The sequence below is a fragment of the Indicator indicator genome, chromosome 1 (assembly GCF_027791375.1).
Source record: "Indicator indicator isolate 239-I01 chromosome 1, UM_Iind_1.1, whole genome shotgun sequence".
Lineage (NCBI taxonomy): Eukaryota > Metazoa > Chordata > Aves > Piciformes > Indicatoridae > Indicator > Indicator indicator.
The window spans coordinates 122,451,006-122,473,216 of NC_072010.1; the positions used below are offsets into that span (position 1 = coordinate 122,451,006).

General features: G+C 39.2%; 1 protein-coding gene across 1 annotated transcript in view; it reads left to right on the forward strand.

Annotated features, from left to right (window-relative positions):
- Positions 1-21,927, forward strand: part of CFAP47 (cilia and flagella associated protein 47) — a 286,222-nt gene extending 264,295 nt beyond the window's left edge. The window contains 2 exon segments of the mRNA XM_054395813.1: positions 8,721-8,889; positions 21,706-21,927. Coding sequence (XP_054251788.1) covers positions 8,721-8,889; positions 21,706-21,927 — 391 coding nt within the window.
- The last annotated feature ends 284 nt before the right edge of the window (positions 21,928-22,211 follow it).

The following is a 22,211-nucleotide window of genomic DNA, read 5'->3' on the forward strand; positions in this document are numbered from 1 at the left end:
AGCCTCTTTGGAACACTCCTTAAAGATGCAGGGGAGTGAGGCCTTGAGCAGCCTTGGCAGGGGCCTGAGGCTGATGAGCTGAATTTTAGCTGTGTCACACAAGGTTGGGTGTGGGGGTAGAGAGGTATGGGGGGGAGGGAGGGGGGGAGTGGGGGAAGCATGGAATTTGAGGCTGGATTTTGGCTTGGTTTGGTGGAGGTTGGGGAAACTTTGGCGTAAGGAGGTTCTTGGATTTAGCGTGGCCTGTGAATGTCTTTATGCTATGTGCTTAGCACTGCAGCATGTAGTTTCTGAACAGCACTTCCATTTCAACTTCCAATCATATTCTGTACTTCTGTTCAATCCCGTGTGGAGTTTCTCTTTAACTCTTTTTCAGAAGAATTTAGAAAGCCTGTCTTGCTCCCTGAACTGAGACATTACCCATAACTACATTTGAGGTAGTTTCTTCAGGGATGGGGCATGCTACACTCTAAGAGCTCTAAGAGTCCACATAAATGTGTAATGCACACTCCTTTAATATATTTGAAATTGGCACACACATGATCCCAATGAGAAAGCCCAGTCTCTGTTTCAATAAATGACGAAAGACACTGAGAATACAGAAAAACAATTTTATTCTATTGGGAAAACTCATATTTTTTTTTTTTTTAATTGTCTGTACCTAAGACAATTGTGATACCTGAGCAGCCCAATACTATACTTCCAGCTTTAAAAATTCAAAAGGGACATATTGTTGAATGGCTTCTTGTAAAGGCTTAAGATTGATTAGAATCGAATCAGCAGGTTTCACTTGTTAAATATGAGGAACATGCCACAATTTAACATTTTTAAATGGCCATTTTGGGATTAGTTGTAAAGGCAGGTTTAATTTGACATCAGCTGAAATAATTGGCAGTGTTTCCACTGAAATAATTTGCTTTAGTACAAGCCTCTGATGTTTGTGTTTACATTAGTGTTTGCTTAAATAGCAAATGCATTCTTGAATGACAATGATTTAGAGAATGGCCAAAAAAATAATTGATAGAATTTTATCCTTGGACATCAAAATCATAGAAACTCATTTGATATCCAGTTCAAATGATTGGTCCATTATTTTATGATGATGTCTGCAGCTGAAATTAAGAATAAAAGTTATGAAAGTGATGCTTTGCATGAGAAAACTAGTACTTTCTGTATCTGTTTTGATGAAAATATCTTCTTAATGCATTTTAGATCAGTTATGTTTTGGGATCAGGACATCTGTATTAATACAGAAGTGGTTTTTTTTGAGAATATTTACTACTGTATATTCCAGTACAGAACTTTTTTGATGATTGGATTTATTTACTCACACTAATATATTGAATAGTAGAATGGTACGCTATTCGTTTTCAAGTGAAAATACTTGAGTAGCCAACATGAACCATAGATAGATACTTATGACCACTTTGTTCCCTTGCTTTGTAAATTGCATTACTTTTGAATGCTTAGTCAACATGGTGGATTTCTTGTTCATTCTATTTGCTTATTTCTCAAACACAGAGCCTCCTTTCAGTAGTACAATCATCTACCTGTTAGTGATTGTTTTAATTGTGTATTACATCCAATATACAGTAGAATTTTACCCATCTTTCCACCACAACCTCGCATTCCCATCCCGTGTTTACCACAAATAGGGTGTTTGTTATATTGAGGAAACTTCTCAGATAAACCCAAGCTACGCTTCAGAAAAACATATTCAGTCAGCACCTGCTATCACAAAAGCAAATTGTCTCCATGGAGTGATACCTGCAGAATTTAAGGTTCCACCAGATTGTGGAAACAAAGCTAGAATAATGAGAACAAAAATGGCAGACTGGTGAGATGAGAAGAAACATGAAGTTAGGCTTTAAAATGACTGCATTTGCAGCCTTAGTAATCTTCACCTAATTTTCATATCTTGAACACCTTTGTGAATGTTTTCCTTATCTCATCTATGCACATTTCCTCGTGTGTAGGTGTTGCATTAAAAACATTGCTTGATTACACAAGATTAATTTTAGTGCTGTCCGAAGAATAGTGAGCAGCCCATTGTTTTTCTGTATCCTCCCTAATTGTGGAGGAAAAAACAAAACAAAACAAAAGTTAATGGTTTCCACATGGAGAAATATTTCTATTTTATTGTCATGACTGATGCATTTCATTAGAATTACCATGAGCCAGAATTAGGTATGCTGCATGAAAATGCTTTCATTAAGTTCTTGGCACACGCACCCCTCTCCTTCACCCTCTCTTCAGACATTGTTGTGCATGTTACAGGTCTGCATTCCTACACCAATCTCTTTGTTACTACTTCTGCAAAATTCTGCTGTTACTCTGCAGAGGTAATAAGAATGCTTCACTTTAGCATCTACCACACACTAGCAGCTACAAAGAAAAATCTTTTCACTGTGAGGGTGATGGAGCACTGGAACAGGCTGCCCAGGGGAGGTTGTGGAGTCTCCTCTGGAGATACTCAAAACCTGCCTGGATCCATTCCTGTGCAGACTACCCTAAAGGATCCTGATTTGGGAGGGGGGTTGGACTCCATGATCTCTGAATGTCCCTTCCAACCTGTAATGTTTTGTGATTCTGTGATTAACTGAGATTCATTTCTTGGAGTCTGAATGAAGACTAGTTGAAAAATATCAATAATGATACACATGAGGCAGGGCTTCCAAATAGTTATGACCATCTTTCCTAATACAACACCTGACATGTCACACATTTAGCCAGAGGCTGCATCTAACCATGTCACCTGGAGTGCTTTTCACAGGAAAAGTCAGCTGACCACTTTACAAATATAGTACCCCTGGGTAGAACAGGAATGAGACAGAAATCTTCACATTTTGTGGTGTTATTAAAACCCCTAGCTCCTGCTTTGGTTTTACGACATGTACACAACAGAAGTGATGTTATAGTTAGTAAAGCATTCCCTGACAATCATTTGTCATGCAAACCTTCTTCACAGTTTTGGAAAGTCCTGTAATTCTGAAGTAGTCTTCCCAAAGCTCCTTTAATTCTGAAGCAGTCTTCCCAAAGCTATAGAGTGATAACTGGAGATGAGCCTTTTCTGATGTCCAGAGTTGACAAATTAGAGTGATCAATTAAAACAGAGTTGGTTTTGGTATGAAACATAACCAATTTTGATTAAAAATTGAGGTTTTTAAATTTTTTTAATTGTATTTTTTTTTTTAGTGGAAATGATCCAGATCATACCAACTATCACTAATCATTTTATGAAATTTGACAGCTGCTTAGCATTAATAAGTTTAAAGATCTTTGTTACCAATAACTGAAATTTCTTGTGTTATTCAACAGGTGTTAACTACAAATTACATGAATTAATTGGCTTATGATTAACTATATTTGGAAGCATATTGCAATATTTTCAGACCATATCCCTTATTTGCTTAATTATGTGCTTTACAGATTAAGACATTTTGTTATTCTTTTTTTTTTTAATAGTAAGAAAACCCACCACCCACACTGATCTAAAGCACAATGCATTGGGTTTTGTGGATGCTTTGCAAAGTGCTGAATTTGGCAAAGAAATAAATTTCTCAAGAATAATTTACTGCTTCACTAGTTTGAAGAAGAGAGGGGTAAACGGTTAGGGTATTTTGAGCCTTAATTTAATAAAGGATTATATTTTTGGATTTGCTGGGTTATTATAACTTCTGCAGCAAGACCTTCATGGGAATATAAATTCTAAGGTTCTCCTTAATTGAAGTCATAAAGTGTTATTCTTTTTTAGTTTACTAATTTGAAAATTATCTAATGAGAACACTGATGAGCACAGACTGCTATTTTAGAATGAAATGAAAGGAGTAATTGTAAATTTCCATTCTACCTGACTGGCATGATTTCATAGTACAACTATTATTTAAATTCAAATGAATATTTACTCTTGTTCATTATTTGAGTAAGTGAAGGGTTCACATTGTCTGATAGTGATATCAGACCATTATGACAGGGGTTATGGAGCATGCAGGTGGGAAGACAACTTTGCTTTCTCTGGTTTACATGGCCTTTGCCCTTGTCTTTACTAATTAATTTGTGCTTGATTCATATGTGTCTTCAAAGCTCTACACATCATTAAACTTTATCAAGTACGTTAGTGTCCACTACCCCTGCATTAAACAGAAGCCTTTGTGAAAGCATTTAGATTGTCTTACCACTGTCCTTCATGGCTTAGAAGTGACAAGGTAAACACTGACTCCATAGTTTTACCTAAAGCAGTAATCAAAAAGGAGGAATTAATTTGTAATAATTTCAAACCACATAATTGTTGATTTGTAATTATGCAATAAATCTACAGACACTGAAAACAATAACATCTGAAATTCAGGTGCTGTGCTGGGAATTGCATCTCCAGCTATCCCTGTACTATAGAAGATGAGAATGAGAATTATTTTTTTATGCTCATGAGCTAGCCAGGGTCTGAGATCATCTCAACTATCTGAACACCACTGAAAACCCTGCTTGTTTTTTTTTTTTTCTTGAGAAACCATCTTTAGGTATATTTTTGAAACAAAAATCCCTGATTTATCAGCACTACAGGCACTGTGAAAGGTTCTTGGGTCTGTCCTGGGTCCAGTCTTCTTTAGCCTCTTTGCCAGCGGCATGGAAAGTGGAATTGAGTCCATCCTCAGCAAGTTTGCTGATGACACCAAGCTGTGTGTGCAGTGGACTCACTAGAGGGAAGGGATGCCGTCCAGAAGGGTCTTGAGGCTTGAGAAGTGAGCCAGTGACAACTGCATGAGGTTCAATGAGTCAAAGTGCAAGTTCCTGCATCTGGGTCGGGCCAACCTCAGGCACAAATACAGGCTGGGAGCAGAGTGGGTTGAGAGTAGCCCTGAAGAAAAAGGCTTGGCTGTATTGATTGATGAGAAGCTTAACATGAGCCAGCAGTGTGCTCATGCAGCCCAGAAGGCAAGTCATATCCTGGTCTGCATCAAGAGGAGTATGACCAGCAGGGCAAGAGAGGTGATACTCTGCTCTTGTGAGACCCCACCTCGAATACTGTGTCCAGTTCTGGTGTCCCCATCATAAGAAGAACACAGAATTTTTGGAGCAAATCCAGAGGAGGGCCACAAGGATGAGCACCTCTGCTATGAGGATAGACTGAGGGAGCTGGAGTTGTTCAGCCTAAAAAAGAGGTCCAAGGGGACCTTATAGCTGCTTTCTAATGCCTGAAGGGAGCCTACAGGAAGGCTGGAGAGAGGCTTTTCATAAGGGTGTCTAGTGACAGGATTATGGGGACTGGTTTCAAGCTAGGGGAGAGTAGGTTTAGACTGAATCTTAGGAAGAAATTCTTCAATATGAGGGTGGTGGGACTCTGGAACAGGCTGCCCAGGGAGGTGCTGCCTCCTTGGAGGTGTTTAAGGCCAGATTGTATGAGGCCTTGGGCAATGAAGTTTAGTTGAGAGGTTTCCCTGCCCATGGCAGGAGGATTGAAGTTGATGATCTGTGAGGTCCCTTCCAACCTAAGCTGTTCTATAATTCTATGATTGTGTGTGCATAAGTTTTTAATTGCTAGCTGTTGCACTGTTAGCTTCATTAGAGTCCCTGCTGGTTTATCATATTATGGCTGTACAATTTAATTTGCCAGATTTTCTGTTTTCCTTATTTGGATTTAGCTTCCACTCTGCAGAACATTTTGAGTCCAGTAACTGACTTGATTTTTTTGTTTAAAACTGCCAGGCTTTGCAGAGGGGAGGGGAAGGGAAGGGAAAGAGGAAGATTTAGGTCTGACTGTGTATTTTCATGTAAGTCTGCATGTGTGTTCTTTTATATATATATATATATATATATAAAATTCAACACAGGAAAAAAATAGAGCTGTCTGTAGTACCTTGCGCTGATGCTGTGAAGAAGCAGATTTTTTTAAAAGCTTTTTCATTAGATTTTCTCCATTTTTCTTTATGAAAATGACTATCTGACAAGATTGATGCAATAAGATCTTTCATCTGACTTGGCAATTATCTTGTGTGCACAATTATAGATCAGTTTTGCAACAGTTTAATTTTAAACTGTTTGGTCTCCTTGTCAGGACTAAAACTATGGCTTCTTCTCCTCTGTGTTTCCTGACTAACTGTTTTGAGGTGTCATTTACAGTCTTTGGAAAAAAAACTGTACTGTTGCATCACACCCTGCTAAGAACCAATTTCTACAGGAATAAATTCCTTATTTTCTTGTGTCTTTTCTGTGTGCATCCTGTTCCATTTCCCTTAGCGTTTCATCATTTTGTCTGCAGTCTAAGTCACAGTTTTCAGCACCTTACAGAGTGCTTATTCAGTGCTTGCTTGAAAACAGACTGAACATGGGAGATGCAGTGTTGTTTTAAAACGTTCCTAAGTCTAGTGTATAGGGCAGTGATGTTGGAAATGAAGACCTGTGTTCAGGACTCTATTTCCAGGCACGGGGTTTGCATATTGATCTCAGACAATTTTGATCAGTTCTCTACTCTGCTACTCTAAGAGGCATCACTTCATTTTCATCCTGTGCCTGCTCTTTGTGTGTAGTAAGCATGCTCTAGGCATTCACAGCTGAGCAGTCCTTGTGGGAAATGCAGATGTAAAAATTCAACACTTAGATGGCACACAGATGGCAACTCAGGATATAGCAGGATTAGTGCTTATGGCCCAGGGCTATAAACTCAGCTGCACAGCTTAGACACCATGAAAAGAGACTGTCAGCATAAGTTTGATGTCATAAGACTTGAAATGTAGTTTCAAGCATTCAGTAGTTTTGCCTACCTTCTTGTCACCTCAGGGAAAAACTGGGCTAAACCTGCTTGCTAATGCACTGATGGCATTTAGCAGTCCAATGACTCTGCTCAATATCAGGTTGCTTTTTTTTTTTTTTTTTTTTTTTTGGTTTGCTTTGGGGTTGGTTTGTTTTGGGTTTTTTTGGGTGTGGTTTTTTGTTCAGTTTGGGTTGGGTTTTTGTTTTTATTTTCTGCACTCATACTATTTGTTTCTACAAAGTTACACCGTGGCCTTTGCTCATGAAAACATTCTGAATTTAGGAAAACCTTTAGTGAGAACATACTCCAAAGGAGAGCTATTTTTAAACAAGAAGTCACAGAGCAGAGAACAGCACTTGCCCAGGAAATGTGGGACATTTCCACAGAGATATGAATTGTCATAAAGTATTAAATTTCACCTCTTTGTGAGTACTTTCTTTGAAAAGCAGTGATATTTCTAGGGTGGCAATCCGTGAATAATCAGATTTTAACAGCTTTTATTTGAGATGCTCTTAGCTTTTTATTCAGGTTTTATCAACTGGGAATGTGTTTCCTCTAAGCATGCACGATACTTACCCTGCTGTCATGGATTATTTTTCGACCATGCCACAGTAATTGTAGTTTGAATTTCTTTTGTTCTCCTTCTGTACAGATAGTGACATAATGTTGTCCTCAGCAGCAGATAGAAAGACTAGAGGGAGAATGCACGACTGGAACATACAAAAATGTGTGTTCTTTTCATGCTGAGGAAGGAGGAACTGTGATGGCAGGCTTCAGTTTGTGATTGACCTAAGATTGTTTTGTAGTCCTCAACCATTGTCTTTATCAGGTGTTTTCTTCTTCTTCTTTCTTCTTCTTTCTTCTTCTTTCTTCTTCTTTCTTCTTCTTTCTTCTTCTTTCTTCTTCTTTCTTCTTCTTCCTTCTTCTTCCTTCTTCTTCCTTCTTCTTCCTTCTTCTTCCTTCTTCTTCCTTCTTCTTCCTTCTTCTTCTTCTTTCTTCTTCTTCATTGCAAATTCAGTTCTAGTCATAAAACTTAATAAAATGGGCAGCTTGTCGGTTTTATGTGGTTAGAGGTTGGAAAAGGGAGGGATTTTTAACAGGAAAAGTGGATTTTCACTCTGATGTGAAATTTATTTTAGGAACCTGGACAAGCTAGAGAAATGAACCCAGGTGAACCCCATGAGGTTCAACAAGGCCAAGTACAAGGTCCTGCACCTGGGTCAGGACAATCCCCATTATCAATACAGGCTGGAGGATGATGTGATAGAGAGCAGCCCTGCAGAAGAGGACTTGGGGGGCAGCAGTGGATGAAAAGCTGGACATGAGGCAACAGTGAGCACTTGCAGCCCAGAGGGCAAATTGCATCCTGGGTTGCATCAAATGAAGTGTGGCCAGCAGGTCAAGAGAGGTTCTAATGAGACCCCAGTACTGTGTTCACCTCTAGGACCCTCAATATAGACCTGATGGAGAGGGTCCTGTGGAGGGCCACAAAGATCATCAGAAGGGTTGAGCACCTCTCCTGTGAAGATTTGGGGTTGTTCAGCTTGGAGCCTACAGGAAAGATGGAGAAGGACTAATTATAAAGGCATGTGAAGATAGGTCAAGAGGGAAAGGTTTTAAACTAGAGAAGGGTAGATCTAGCTTAGATCTTAGGAAGAAGTTCTTTAGTATGAGGGTGGTGGAACACTGAAACAGGTTGCCCAGGGAGGTGGTGGAAGCCCCATCCCTAGAGACATTCAAGGTCAGGGCTGATGAGGCTCTGAGCAACCTGATCTAGTTGAAGGTGCCCCTGCACAGTCCAGGGGCTTGGACTGGATGACCTCCAGAGATCCCTTACAATCCAGTGCATTCTATGATTCTATACACATTCCATGTGCTGCCAAGATCCACACAGTGACCTGGGTGTTAGATTGTAGATCAATTGCATTAAGATACCATAAAAGGCACAACAGCCTCCTGTGCTTTTCCATAGGTACCCAGAGGCATTCACTGCACACTTCCTGGCAGGAAGCGATCCTGAGTTCCATGTGCTGCCACAAACAGGAGAACTTCTTCCAGCAGGCACTGTGGGAACCCATATAACAGTGGGATTCAAACCAAGGATGTATGGCAAGAAGCATAGAGCAACACTAATAATTGAGGTAAGCCTTTCTGAATGCAGTACACAAACACATCTTCAGGAGTGGAAGGGAAAAAAGAATACTATACAAAAAAAAAAAAAAAGGCATTTTTGAACCACACAGATGCATGCCCTGTGGTTATATTACTAATATTCATGCAATTAAAGAAGATTGTACAAGAATTAAACTAAATTTGGAAGTTAACTCAGGAAAAGCTGGAAAAATACATTATAATTTAATTTCTATCTTACCCCTTTGTCATTATCAAAAGAGACAGATACTTATCTTGGTACATTTGGCCCAACTCCATGGTTAGCGTGACAGAATGACTTCAGAGAAAATCAAAATAATCATCTTAAGAACCTGTGAAGAATATAGAAGTAATTGAATATGTGAAGCCTAGGTTATTATTTTTACTTGTATTAAACTACCTAAGACCAAAGGCACTAGAAGCTAAATTGCAGAAGGCAGTATTTCAGAACACAAAGCCAGGAAGGGCAGCCCGTCCCTGCTCACTGCGGGGGGGTTGGACAAGATGACATTTGAGGGTCCATTCCAACATGATCCAGGCTGTGAATAACTTTTTCAAAAGCTTTCAATGAAACAAAAAGAATTTGTAGCCAAGGAGCTTCTTTAAGTTTGAAAATTAGGAAATATTTGAAGACATTTATTCCTTCAATAGCTGAAATGTTCTTATTACTGCAGGAATTAATTTTTAAGACATTCTTTACAAGGAAACTGTTTGTCAAAAACATAAACCAGCAGCAAACACCCCACACTCTCTACAAATTGTGGTTTGCACATTAAATCTATTCACTGCATGCTAACAATGTTTTCAGGCTGCTACATTAGGAGTGAAACAGCAATATTGATTTAAAAAATAAGTGGTCAAAACAAACTTGATAAAAAGATGCATGGCAAATGCCTGCAGTGCTTTATCTCTCTGAATGACAACTTGTACAACAATGAACAGGAACTGGGAGGTGGTCATCCCCCTGTGCTCTGCACTGGTGAGGCCACACCTCAAGTATTGTTTTCAGTTCTGGGCCCCTCACTACAGGAAGGACATCGTGGTGCTGGAGCATGTCCAAAGGAGGGAAATGAGGCTTGTGAAGGGCCTGGAGCATGTGGCCTATGAGGAGCATCTGAGGGAGCTGGGGCTGTTCAGTCTGGAGAAGAGGAGGCTGAGGGAGGTTGCAGGGAGGAGGGTGCCAGCCCCTTCTCCTTGGTGTCAAGCAAGAGGGCTAGAGGAAATGGTTACAAGCTGCACCAGGGAAGGTTGAGGCTGAAAGGGTTATCAAACATTGGAATGGTCTGCCCAGGGCAGCAGTGGAGTCACCACCGCTGGAAATGTTTAAGCAACACCTGGACCTGGTGCCTGGGGACATGGTTTAGTGTTGACCCTTCAGTGCTGGGTTGAGGGTTGGACTGGATGATCTTTTAGATCTCTTCCAACCAAATTCTGTGATTCTGTGATTCTGTGAATAAGAAATGCAAATCCTGGAAAACCAAGGAAGCGCTCTAATCCCTCCTACTTGCTTTCTTTAACAGCATTAGAGACTTGATTAATTTAATCTTTTTACCTAAACAGCAGGTAATCCTTAGCACTCTTCCATTTGAAAAAGAAAATTACTTGATTTATTCTGTGTTTTTCTGTGTTTACATAATGTGATATGACACACCTACAGAGCTCAGAAACTGCTAACATAGTTCTCAGACTGAACTTCTGCTTTTAGGCATGACACCAGTAAATGGAGTAACCATGTCTGGCTTTGGCTCAGGTTCCACCACTAGCAAAGAGATTTATCATGATAAATGTGTCTGAAATGAAATAAACATGATGGTCTGGGCTCTTTTCAGTGGTGCTCAATGATAGCACAAGGGACAATGGGTACAGACTAGAACACGGGAGGTTTCACTTGAACTTTACTTTGAGGGTGACGAAGCCCTGAAACAGGCTTCCTAGAGAGGTTGTGGAGTCTCCTTCTCTGGAGACTTCCAAAACCCACTTGGATGTATTCCTGTGCAACCTGAGGTAAGTGAACTTGCTTTAGCAGGAGGATTGGACTAGGTGGTTTATGGAGGTCCTTTCCAACACTTACTGTTCTGTGATTCTGTCAAAGGTTATTATTAGGTTTCTAAAAACTCAGTAGACCAAAATTTCCCTTTAGGAATTTCAAGTGCAGATAGGCTATGAGTAACTGTATTTTTAACCTACATCTACTCACACCTTGATCTCTGGTTTTGGTCTAGGCAGATGCCTCTTTACATCTCCACATTTGGTACTGTGTGTGGGTGTAGGAATTCACTCATACATATTAGATACACATATCAGATCACATGTTCTCCTATACCTATATGTTAAAAAATAGATTGAGGTCTCTTAGTGTCCATAAGCACAATTTGGACCAATACTACACCATCATGGTATGTTTTTGATATTTCTAGCATTCTTACTCTAATTGAAGTATTGTTTCTGTAAAGTTTTGGTGAGGCTTGTGCTTTCTTTGCTCTTATTGAATAGTCCTTTTGTGTACATTGGACTTCGCTCTTTCCTCTCCATGCAGGCTTTCACTACTGTAGTTCTAATGTAAGTCAGAGCATCTCTGACTGTAATTCTGCTGCTGCATTTTCAGCATTGGCCTGAAATAAGACTTGATGACATGTTGAGGAACCAGATACTCATTTCTGCCTTTTCTGATAGCTGAAATAATTTTCATTAGCGACTTGAGGGAGACAGATGTAGTCAGATAGCAAAAGCAGCATTAAATCACTCTTATCTGGGGAATAATAATGGAGGTGGTGAAACATAATTAATGTTGGACCTAACACTGAAGAACTTCTCTTACACCTTTCTAGCCAATATATAGGCTGAGGCTGTGGACTATTTTTAGAAACAGGAAGTTTCTTTTACAGTGTTGCTTCTCCTCTGGTGCTGTAACAAAATTTTACAGCACTCATTCTGTAAAATTTCCTTTGCATTTCTGAGGGTAAGCTCATAGTCCAAACACTAATGTATTTTTGTTATTAAATTCTATGAATGAGTGGCAGAATTGTTATTTTTGTGTGTTTCAATGAGCAGTGATGATGAGGATGTGAATTAGCAGGGGTGACAGTCTAAATTCTCTGGTTTATGTTGGTCATTACAATTGTGTTGTAAAGTAAAATGTGATGTTAGGATTATGGAGAAAGATCCCGTAGTCACCTTGTTCTTACTTGTTGTAAGCATTAAATCAAAGTATTGTACATGCAAATTTCTTTGCTTAATTGCCCTGATGAGAATCCCAAATTCTTTAAGACTTCAATATTCATGAATACTTACAGTAGAATTTATTGATGGCAAGAAACCTTAATTAGTTTACTAAAGCAATTAAATGTTCTTTAACAATCATCAAAACTTCTGTTCTCAGTCAACTACACACCAAAACAACTGAAGTGAGACAATTATTTGGATAGCTGTTAGGAATCTTAATGCTGCAAAAGTGACATGGAAAATTACTTAAAAAAATATGTTGATCAAAGAATTAAATAGAATAAAAAGCTAGTAAATAAAATAATCATGCTGTGAAAAAGAACATTGTAATCTAGTCAAGCTACAAGTAAGAAACAGTGACATGATGCCTGAAGAGCATTTTTAAAAGGATATTATTCCTTAATCAAACTTCCACAGTTACAATAGCCTTCAAAATAGCAGTTTTCACGGAAGGGAAAAAAAAGAAAAAAAAAAGGTATTTCCACTAATAATAAATTAATGAAGAGAGCATGCTTCTTAAATAAGCTATAAAGAACTACAAGGGAAAAATAAAGGACTTTCTCAGACACAGCAATATCTCAGAGCTAGGCTGTGATATGGTCATAAAGCTGAAGAGAAAACCAACAGAGCTTAGGGACTGCAAAATGCATCTAAGGCAGAAAGATGCTCTGAAAAGGCTTCCTGGGTCAGGCATGAGGTGGAGCAGCCAGGGGTCTTGCAAATCCTTGAAAAAGAGTGTATTCAAGTTAGCTTACAGTTAATTTGCTTGCACTGTGCTGAATTCAGCTGGAGACCTGAGCAATTGGTTTGCAATTCATGGGTGAGACTTCAGAGATATTCTAAAGCAGAATGCACACAGAATAAGCCTTAAATGATAAAATAGATGTCAGAGTCAACCAGATTGCAGGTAACATTATCAAGCCCTGCAGAAGCCAGACTTGTGCACCTTTATTACTGAATAATCACTAACTTAGCCTATGGAAGATAGCATATCAAAACCATTTGTCATGCTGCTCTGGAAATAAATGATGCAGCATGCAAGCCACAGTACTCAGATGTGGCTTCTCTAAGCTTGTCTGTGCAAACTTGCACATCTTAACAGTGAATGGTATTTTTACATATTCAGTAGCTCAGTGAAAATAAGTTCTGCATTGTTCTTGGGAGATTTGTTAGTTGCCACAGTTTAACATTATTCTAAATTGTGTCTCTTAAACAGAACAAGCAAGAACAAAAATGTAGCAAAGTTAACAGGATAATTAAAATAGAGCCATCTTATAGTATGAGATCACCTGTGTGTCCCTCAGCTCTGGTTGTTTTATAGATTCATAGAATATCAGGTTGGAGGGGACCTCAAGGATCATCTAGTCCAACCTTTCAGGGTAAGAATATAATTTAAATGAGATGGACCAGCACTCATCAAGCTGGGCCTTGAAACTGTCCAGTGCTGGGGACCTCCCTTGGGAGTTTATTCCAGTGTTGACGTTGACCTGGGGTTTATGATTAAGAGCAGAGATCCAGAAAGCTCATTACAGGCATTGAATATAGCATCTCCTAATAATTGGTAACACTGGCTTTTGAGTGCAAAATCAATACTCAAAATCTTTTATTCAAGAGCATGAGGAAAGGTTGCTCTGCTTCTTGAGACTGTAATTTTCATAATGCCAGAAGATGGTAACAATATGGGAATCAGTGCTGTAGGAGGCTATTCAGACCATTGTCAGGCCTGAAGGAGTGGCTGATATTGATTGCTTTACCTCTCCTGTGAAACATTTAATAGCTGAACAGCAGAAGTCTCTAATCTAAGAAAATTATTGTTAACCATCTTCTTCATTAGAAATTGCTCAGAGCCTCTCTGGCATTGGTCTGCTTGTAAGAGGTGGTGAGTGATTGCCTTTGCAGTCCTCTTTGCTTCGCTTATTAAATCATTGTTGTCTTGATTCTTGTTGCCTTTGTTCTTCCCTTCCACTGTTTGTGTAAAGCTTTGGATTAGTTTCACTGTGTGTGCACTGATCATAATCAGTCATTTTTGCTTGTCACCACTGCAGTATAAAAAAAGCATCAGGGAATATTGGATGCTTTATCTGTAATTTCCTGTGTTTTAACTTATTTGGAAGTCTTGTACATTTTGTTGGACTTTCCTGAGTTGGCATTGTTTGAATGATAATTAGAATATCACTTACCTTAAAATTCCTGATACTCCCAACCTTTAGTGCCCTTCTGGTGTAGATTTCTGTGTCAACTAATCAGTGTGTAACTCAGTAGCATGTCCAGCCTACAGTGAATACACATGGATGATCTGTGTTCTGCAAATGAATCCTGTGAATCAGGGGACATCTGTAAGAATGGGTTAAATACCAGAAAATATACTTTTCTATAAATAAAGTAAGGTACTTTTATATAAATAAAGTAATTGCTTAGCAAATTACTTCATGAACATTACTTAGATATCAGAGGGTTAAATATCTTACTTGAATAACTCATGATATTTAGTAAAAAATGGTGGCATGCATCTAAGTTCTTAATTTGTCAAAATATTCTTCAGAAACATTTTGCTTTGCAGATGAATCGCAGAATGTTAGGGGCTGGAAGGGATCTCGAAAGATCATCCAGTCCAACCCCCTGCCAGAGCAGGATCACCTAGACCAGATCATAATGGAACACATCCAGGCAGGCTTTGAATATCTCCAGGGAGGGAGTCTCCACACCCACCCTGGGCAGCCTGTTCCAGTGTTCTGTCACCCTCACAGTGAAAAAATTCTTCCTCCTGTTTCCATGGAACTTCCTATGCCTCAGCTTCCACCCATTTCCCCTTGTTCTGTCATTGGGCATCACCGAGCAGAGCCTGGCTCCATCCTCTTGGCACTCACCTTTTACATCTTTAAAAACATTAATGAGGTCACCCCTTAGTCTCCAAGCTAAAGGACCCCAGCTCCCTCAGTCTCTCCTCGTAAGGGAACCATTGCTCCAACCAGGTGAGTCAAATTACTGCTCTCTTCACACTTCTGCTGAATAGTCATAAGGAATTTTGAGGTTTTCATAAGAGGAACTTATTGATTTCAAGAGGAACTTCCTCCTTCAAGACTGTCAGGGGTGTTCAGATTGTGATCTGGTCTATGTCCTTAAATTGTGTGTGACTTAGGCCTAGAGATTAATTGCAGGGATCCTGGGATATGCATGCAATATGTTTATATTAGATTCATCTTTTTCACACTTATCTTTTATTATTTTTCTCTGATATGTTGCACATGTTGTAGATTCAATACCTTCCTATTCAGACTGTGTTACTACCAATGCTAGTATTAGACTTGCTCAAAATTTGGTATAATAAAAAAGAATTCCTCTCATTTAGAAAATCTTGACCCACTTCTTAAGCAAGTAAAAATTCAATTGAAAATCAAATATTCTAGCATAAGCATATAGAAATGACCTTTTGAAGTCTCTCTCTCCTCTCTACCATTCCAGAAATGTCTGAAACCTGATCTGTCTTTCCCTTTGCTGAAACATGACTGACCTGGAAATCCAAAGCAGCAGCTTCAAGGCACTTGCATAGATTCTGAACTTAGTAGACTTGTTCTTGCTGCAGGTTTCATATTGATTATAAGACTTGCTATAGTTAGGCTGTACAGCCTTATCTGAAGAAAATTCTTACAGCCTCAGCAGCATTTGAAAAGCAAATAATTTTGCCCTGGGAAATTAAATGCTCAACTAAAATAGACATTTGTGGGTGTCCACAGTTTTCTGAAAATTACGGAATTCTGGATTAGCTTGAAAATTACTGAATTCCAGGTAGTTCTAGTGCTAAACAAAGTGCTAACCCAAGTTATATTGACAGTTAAGTGACTTTTCCATTCAGGTAACACTCGTGTTCCCTTTTGCAGAAACCACTGATCTAAAGCAAGTGTCTGTCTTTCAGTAAATCAGTACAAAAATGCATTATTTTTTTACAGTGACTGTCTCCAGCTGTCTTGGATGATAGCACATGATTTACAATACATAGATGGATTACCATACTTCAAGATGATAAATGAGGGAGGTTTTTGTTGTTGTTGTTGTTATTGCTCTTTAGGTTTTAATTTTTATCTCCTAGCTTGATGGGTCCTATCTAAAGGGTTCATGTGATAATGCCCACAACATTTTCCCATTGAACCCAATGAGCTTCCATCAGGAAAAGAACGATTTCCTCCTGCCTGATGCAGGCTACATAGCAACAGAATAGGCAGGTTTTTTTTCACCAAATCAAGACACAAACTTTTTTTTTTATAGAACAATCTGGAGTATTTATATAGCAAAAAAAAAGAAATGAGGAAAAGGTCATTGCTATGCAGAAGGCTACATCAGTTGTTTGATGCTGATGGTAAATGAAGTTGAGATGTGGCATAGCCCAGCACTTCAAACAATTACTGACACAATAGACAGTAAAGCTGCAGTATGTGTGGATTTCCTGAACAGAAATGATTTTTTTTAGTAACCTGATACTCAGGCTGAAAGCCCTATCAGATCTCTTGTCTGACCTTGAAGAGGTCAGTGGGACTTGCACACAATAGATACAACCATGAGGTTAAATTTTCTTTGAATGAAATTGTTCATCTGGTGTACTAAAGAAAGGTAAAGCATTTAATCTTGTACTGAAGTTAATAAAACAATTAGCTAATTTTGGAGGGTGGTTTACTTTCCTTAAATAACAACTTTATCTTTGGACATAAGATACTGATGTTGGTCCGTGTCACCTGCTTTCTCTGGATTTTACCTTCATAGTCAGTGGAGTTACTAGATCAGTTCACAGTATTAAATACAGCTGAGAATAAAGATGAGTGAATCTACCTGTTTTACACAGGAATAACATCCAGCATCCAGTTTAAATTAGATTTTTGATTTAGCAGAATAATAGTGAAAGTGTAAAAAATTATGCATGCATGGTGACGTATCTATGAAGATCTTAGGCTTACTAATTTTATTTGAGTAAAGCCATTCGTTCAGAAGACACGGTGTGAAAACAGTGCTGACAATTTTTAAAGCAGAGGTTTTAAAAACTGTTCCTTTAAAACTACAAAGAAGAGAGACAGAGACCTGCTGGAGAGAATCCAATGGAGAGCCACTAGGAAGATTAGGGAACTTGAGCATCTCCTCTATGAAGAGAGACTGAGATCCCTGGGGCTATTTAGTCTGGAGAAGAATGAGAGGGGATCTGATCAATGTCCTGTGCAGACTACCCTAAGTGATGCTGCTCTGGCAGGGGGGTTGGACCTGATGATCTCTTGAGGTCCCTTCCAACCTCTGATATACTGTGATACCCTTTCAACATTAACAGAGAAAAGAAAGTATATATTCAGTTACAAAATACTGGCTTAAATCAGTTTTCTAACAAGAAGCATCACAATTCTGTGCTTGCAGCCCAGAAAGCCAATTGCATCCTAGGCTGCACCAAAAGAAGCCTGGCCAGCAGGTCGAGAGAGGTGATTCTGCCACTTTGCTCTGGTGAGACCTCACCTGGAGTACTGCATCCAGGTCTGGTGCCCTCAATACAAGACAAACATGGACCTGTAGATGGGTCTGGAGGCGGACCACAAAAATTATTAGGGGGCTGGAACAGTTCTCATATAAGGACAGGCTGAAGGAGCTGTGGTTGTTCAGCCTGGAGAAGGGAAAATTCTGGGAGACCTAATAGCAGCTTTTCAGTACCTGAAGGGGGCCTACAAGAACGCTGGAGAGAGACTGTTTACCAAGGCTCTTATTGATAGGATGAGGGACAATGGTTTGAAATTATGAAAGAGTAGATTTAGGTTAGGTGAAAAGCTCTTTACCCAGAGAGTGGTGGAACACTGGAACAGATTGCCCAGAAGGGTAGTTGAAGCCCCATCCTTGGAGATATTCAAGGTCTGGCTCGACAGGTCTCTGAGCAGCCTGATCTAATGGAAGATGTCACTGCTCACTGGAGAGGGGGTTGGACTAGATGACCTTTGGACGTCCCAACCCAAACCATTCTGTGATTCTATGAATTAGAGAGTCATGTGGTGATGACATTTAAGAGCTGTAAATGTATGCAGCCTATATGTGAAAGAGTATAATCCTAAATAACTATGCAGCAGAGAGCAAAGCCTGTGCCAAAGTGTTTACAGTTTAATGGCTGGAAACTGCTTCTGTTTGAATAGATGCAACATGAATGCAAAATTTCTTGCAATGGTATCCCTTAAATACACTTTAGCAATGACAAGGTAACAATCAGAACAATAGGAAGGGGCATATGAAAGATAACAACGGTAAACATCATTGATTCAAACTTATTCTGCTGGCAAATATAAAAAAGAAGAAAACTTAATAGTCACTTCAAAAATATTTTTATTCATTTCTTGTGTTGCCATAATTAGGGACAACTGTAGGGAAAGTTCGTTGTGGAGAAGGTTGGCTGCTTTTCCCTATGGCTTTTGTAGTGCTTTACCTAGACAGTAATTAATTGACAGAATGCAATCAATAACTAGACAAATATACATACCGTGCTTTGGAGGTGATTGAGAGAGTTTAGGGTATGGGAGAATTCATTACCATTTGTGTGGATAGTGTTGCTCCTTTCCACAGGCCAAACCTGCTTGGCATACTGACATGCCCAGCAGCACAGCAGAAGCAGAGCTCTCAAACTAGAATGAACAAATGGGCCACAAACCAGCCATGTCAGAAGCTGGACTGTTAACTAAATGCTTGAGGGAAAAACTCATGAGCTTTAAAGGCTGTCTGTAGCACTGATTTCCACATTGATTTGAGGGTATACACAGCCCTTCTGACCTTTCATTTCCTTGGGTGAAAAGTGGCATTGGTGTTAGGTGTAATGGTTATATCTGCAAGTGATTGTTCTGAGGGGTTGTTAGTTTTACATGGCAGATGAATTGCATAAATCACAACTGTTGTAATGATAAATCTTTCTGACCTGAAGCAGAAGAGAGAGGTGATCCTGCAAGCCATGTCTCTATAGTTTAACACAGCATGATGCAAAAGTCTAGCACCAGCAAACCTGCAGTAGAACTACAGGCAGCACAGCTGTGTGACTGCAGGGCTGTGCCAAATGTGGAAAGGCAGAGCTTCAGCATTTTGAAATATCACTTGTTTCCTTACATGATTCCGCTGCTTTGAGGATGCAAAATCATAGAATCTGGTGTGTACTGTGTTCTATATAAATATGTGCTATCTATAGCCACTGTGTTCAATGTTCTGTATTTAAAAAAACAAAACAAAACTATTCCACTTCTATGAATATATTTTAATAGACCTAGGTCATGCCATATTTCTTACTCAGTCTTCCCTACAAGTTTTGCCTTGAAAGCAAACCAGCCCCAAATATAAACCCTGGGATTTCCGACCACTGCGTGCAAAAGAATAGATGGCAGTGCACGCTTAAACTGTGCATGCAATGCTTTGGCTTTCTTTTGCATAGTACAAAGCTGGACAGGACACATCATTTGAAATCTTTGGGTTTTGTAATATATTTGTTGTTTGTTTTTCTGGAGTTTTTTGTTTGTTTGGTTTGGTTTGGGTTTATTTCTAACAAAGAGGAGAACAGAAAACTGAAACCCATGAGGGGAACTTTTCCTGGATGGAAAATATTGAAAGGCAGGAAAATATTGAAAGGCAGGAAAATATTGAAGACTTGGAATAATGACGTGATTTCAAGAGTTAAAGTTTGCAAGACAAAAGGAGAGAAATGTCTGCAATAGTTACATGTGTGTTTTTTGCAATCAGAAGTCTGCTTCAGGGCAGAAATGAAATATGGAAGCTGGACAGCAGTATAGCCTTCATGTGCGTAGAAATAATGCTCCTTAAGTATGGATAGATGGAATGTGTAGTTAAGAGTAAGAATCAGGTACTCAGTAAGAATCAAGTACTCAAGCATTACAAGACATGACATAGAAACATATGCTCCATTCCTAGAGACCAGTTATAAACAGAAAGCAAATGAGGAGTGTCATTTCCAATTCACATAAATATTTTTCAAACGAGACGTTCCAACACGCAGCTGAAATTCTCTTGTGCATACTCGGAGTCTTTTCCTCTCAGTTTGTTTTCTTAACAACAATTCCACCATATGATGATGCCATTATTAGCAATACCAGAGCTCCAATTAAATCCTACAGTATGAACCTGAGATATTTATAGTGTAGTGTGGGGTTACCACCACATTATGAGAAAGATAGTGGTCCTGGTCCAGCCAGTCCCACCACAATGAGCAAAGATACAGACTGATAGACCAGTTGCAAGGAGGTGACCACTAGCCACAGAGTGGGTGAAGTGGCCCAGACCTGCAGAGCTGGTGTCTGTTTATTGAGAGGTATGTGAATGTTACAGTTCCACTTTCCCACAGTGTGGTGGGTTGAAATTACCCTCCCAAATAAAATTGCCAGACTAGCTCCATGGAAAGCAAATGAAGCTGTATTACAAGCAAAACTACAATCTAGAAATATGAAATGGAATGTTAGCTGTTGGAATGTGCTGCTCAGGGAGGTGGTGGAGTCATCATCCCTAGAGGTGTTCAAGAGGACATTGGACGTGGCACTTGGTGCCATGGTTTAGTAGCCATGTGGTCTTGGGTGACAGGTTGGACTCGATGATCATTGAGGTATTTTCTAGCCTTATTGATTCTGTGAAAATATACAATATTTACAGGTATTTACAATTTATAAACAGCACAAGAAACACCCCCTGGACAAAACCAGGGGGTTACCAATAGCTTCCTCCTCTTACCTCCCTTTCCCCCTGTACATGGGACAAGAGAAAGAGAAAGAGCAGATAGTAGCTTGTTAATACTTAGCCACAACAAAGAACGCAGCCAAGGTCAACAAGCCAGCAGAAGCACCGGCTGGTATCTGCTAGAGCAAAGAAAGCAAAAACAGAGAGAGTTAGTTAGTTTACACAACTAAATTTATGTTAATAATCACACCATTGGGATTATTTAGACATCATTACTTTCCCTTTTTCATCCAGTGATGACTTATTTACATTCTACCTGCTCAATCTGTGGACAATTTTCTTAGGCACAGCATAAAACTGCCACACGTAGCCTATCTCCACTAAGCCAACTGCTTTACCTTTATTTTAATAGGTATTCTTCTCCTCAGTTGCCTTCAAAGACTCATCACTTTGCTATTTTTTACTGCCATCCTTTTCTCACACAGTTCAGGGGGTACAACATCTCTAATCACCACCAGGGCCTTACAGACCTGAAGACCATCTCAATATTTTGTTATCATTCCCTTTTGGGTTTCCACATTGTACTGTAAAATAATCACCTTTAAACAACATACAGAGCTATGGAGTTTACTAAACCAAATTTTGGATCAGTTAGGAAACTAAATTCCTCATCTTTGTTATGCCTGGCCCTGAAAGTGTTAAATGTGATTTCATTTCTCTGTGTTCCAGAATTGCAACTCTTATTCTCTGATATACCACTACCTCCTTTACATGGAAAATGATAAATATCTTTTGAAATCAATGTAGCCTTGTACATTCCCATCCAATTTTCAAGGTATTTGTTCACAGATTTTCTTTCTCTAATTTTTTCCTTTTTTTTTTTCCCCAATGCCTCTGTTCATTATTTTCAGACACAGTCAATGCAGTGGATGTATGAAATCAATGGACTGCCTCCAGAGACCATACCACCTACAAGGCCAGCAAAAGTTGTTTCCACTAACAGTTACAAAAGATCAGCCAGAGTTCGGCAGCGCAATTTTGTACGTGAAAATCTGAAACTTACAACCACTGCAGTATCCTCACCAGTCAAGGGGGCACCTCTGGTCCTGAGGACTAAACAGAGAAAGTCATGAGCAGTTAAATTTTTGGTGAGGGAGGACACTTTTGTCAAATAAATTCTGCAGTTAAAATGAAAATATGTTCTTTTTACTACTTCTTTTTTTTTTTTTTCCTAACAACAGATATGATATGTTTTGCTTTTATGTTTTAGATAGAAGGAGCTCTAGGAATAGTCTGATTTTCTCTCTGATGGATTTTGGATGCTTACCTAACTGTTTCTGTATTTCATATAGAAAAAAAAAATCTTCAAGTTGAAAAAAATATAGCTGAAAGTTCTTCTACCTCTCTACTCTGCCCT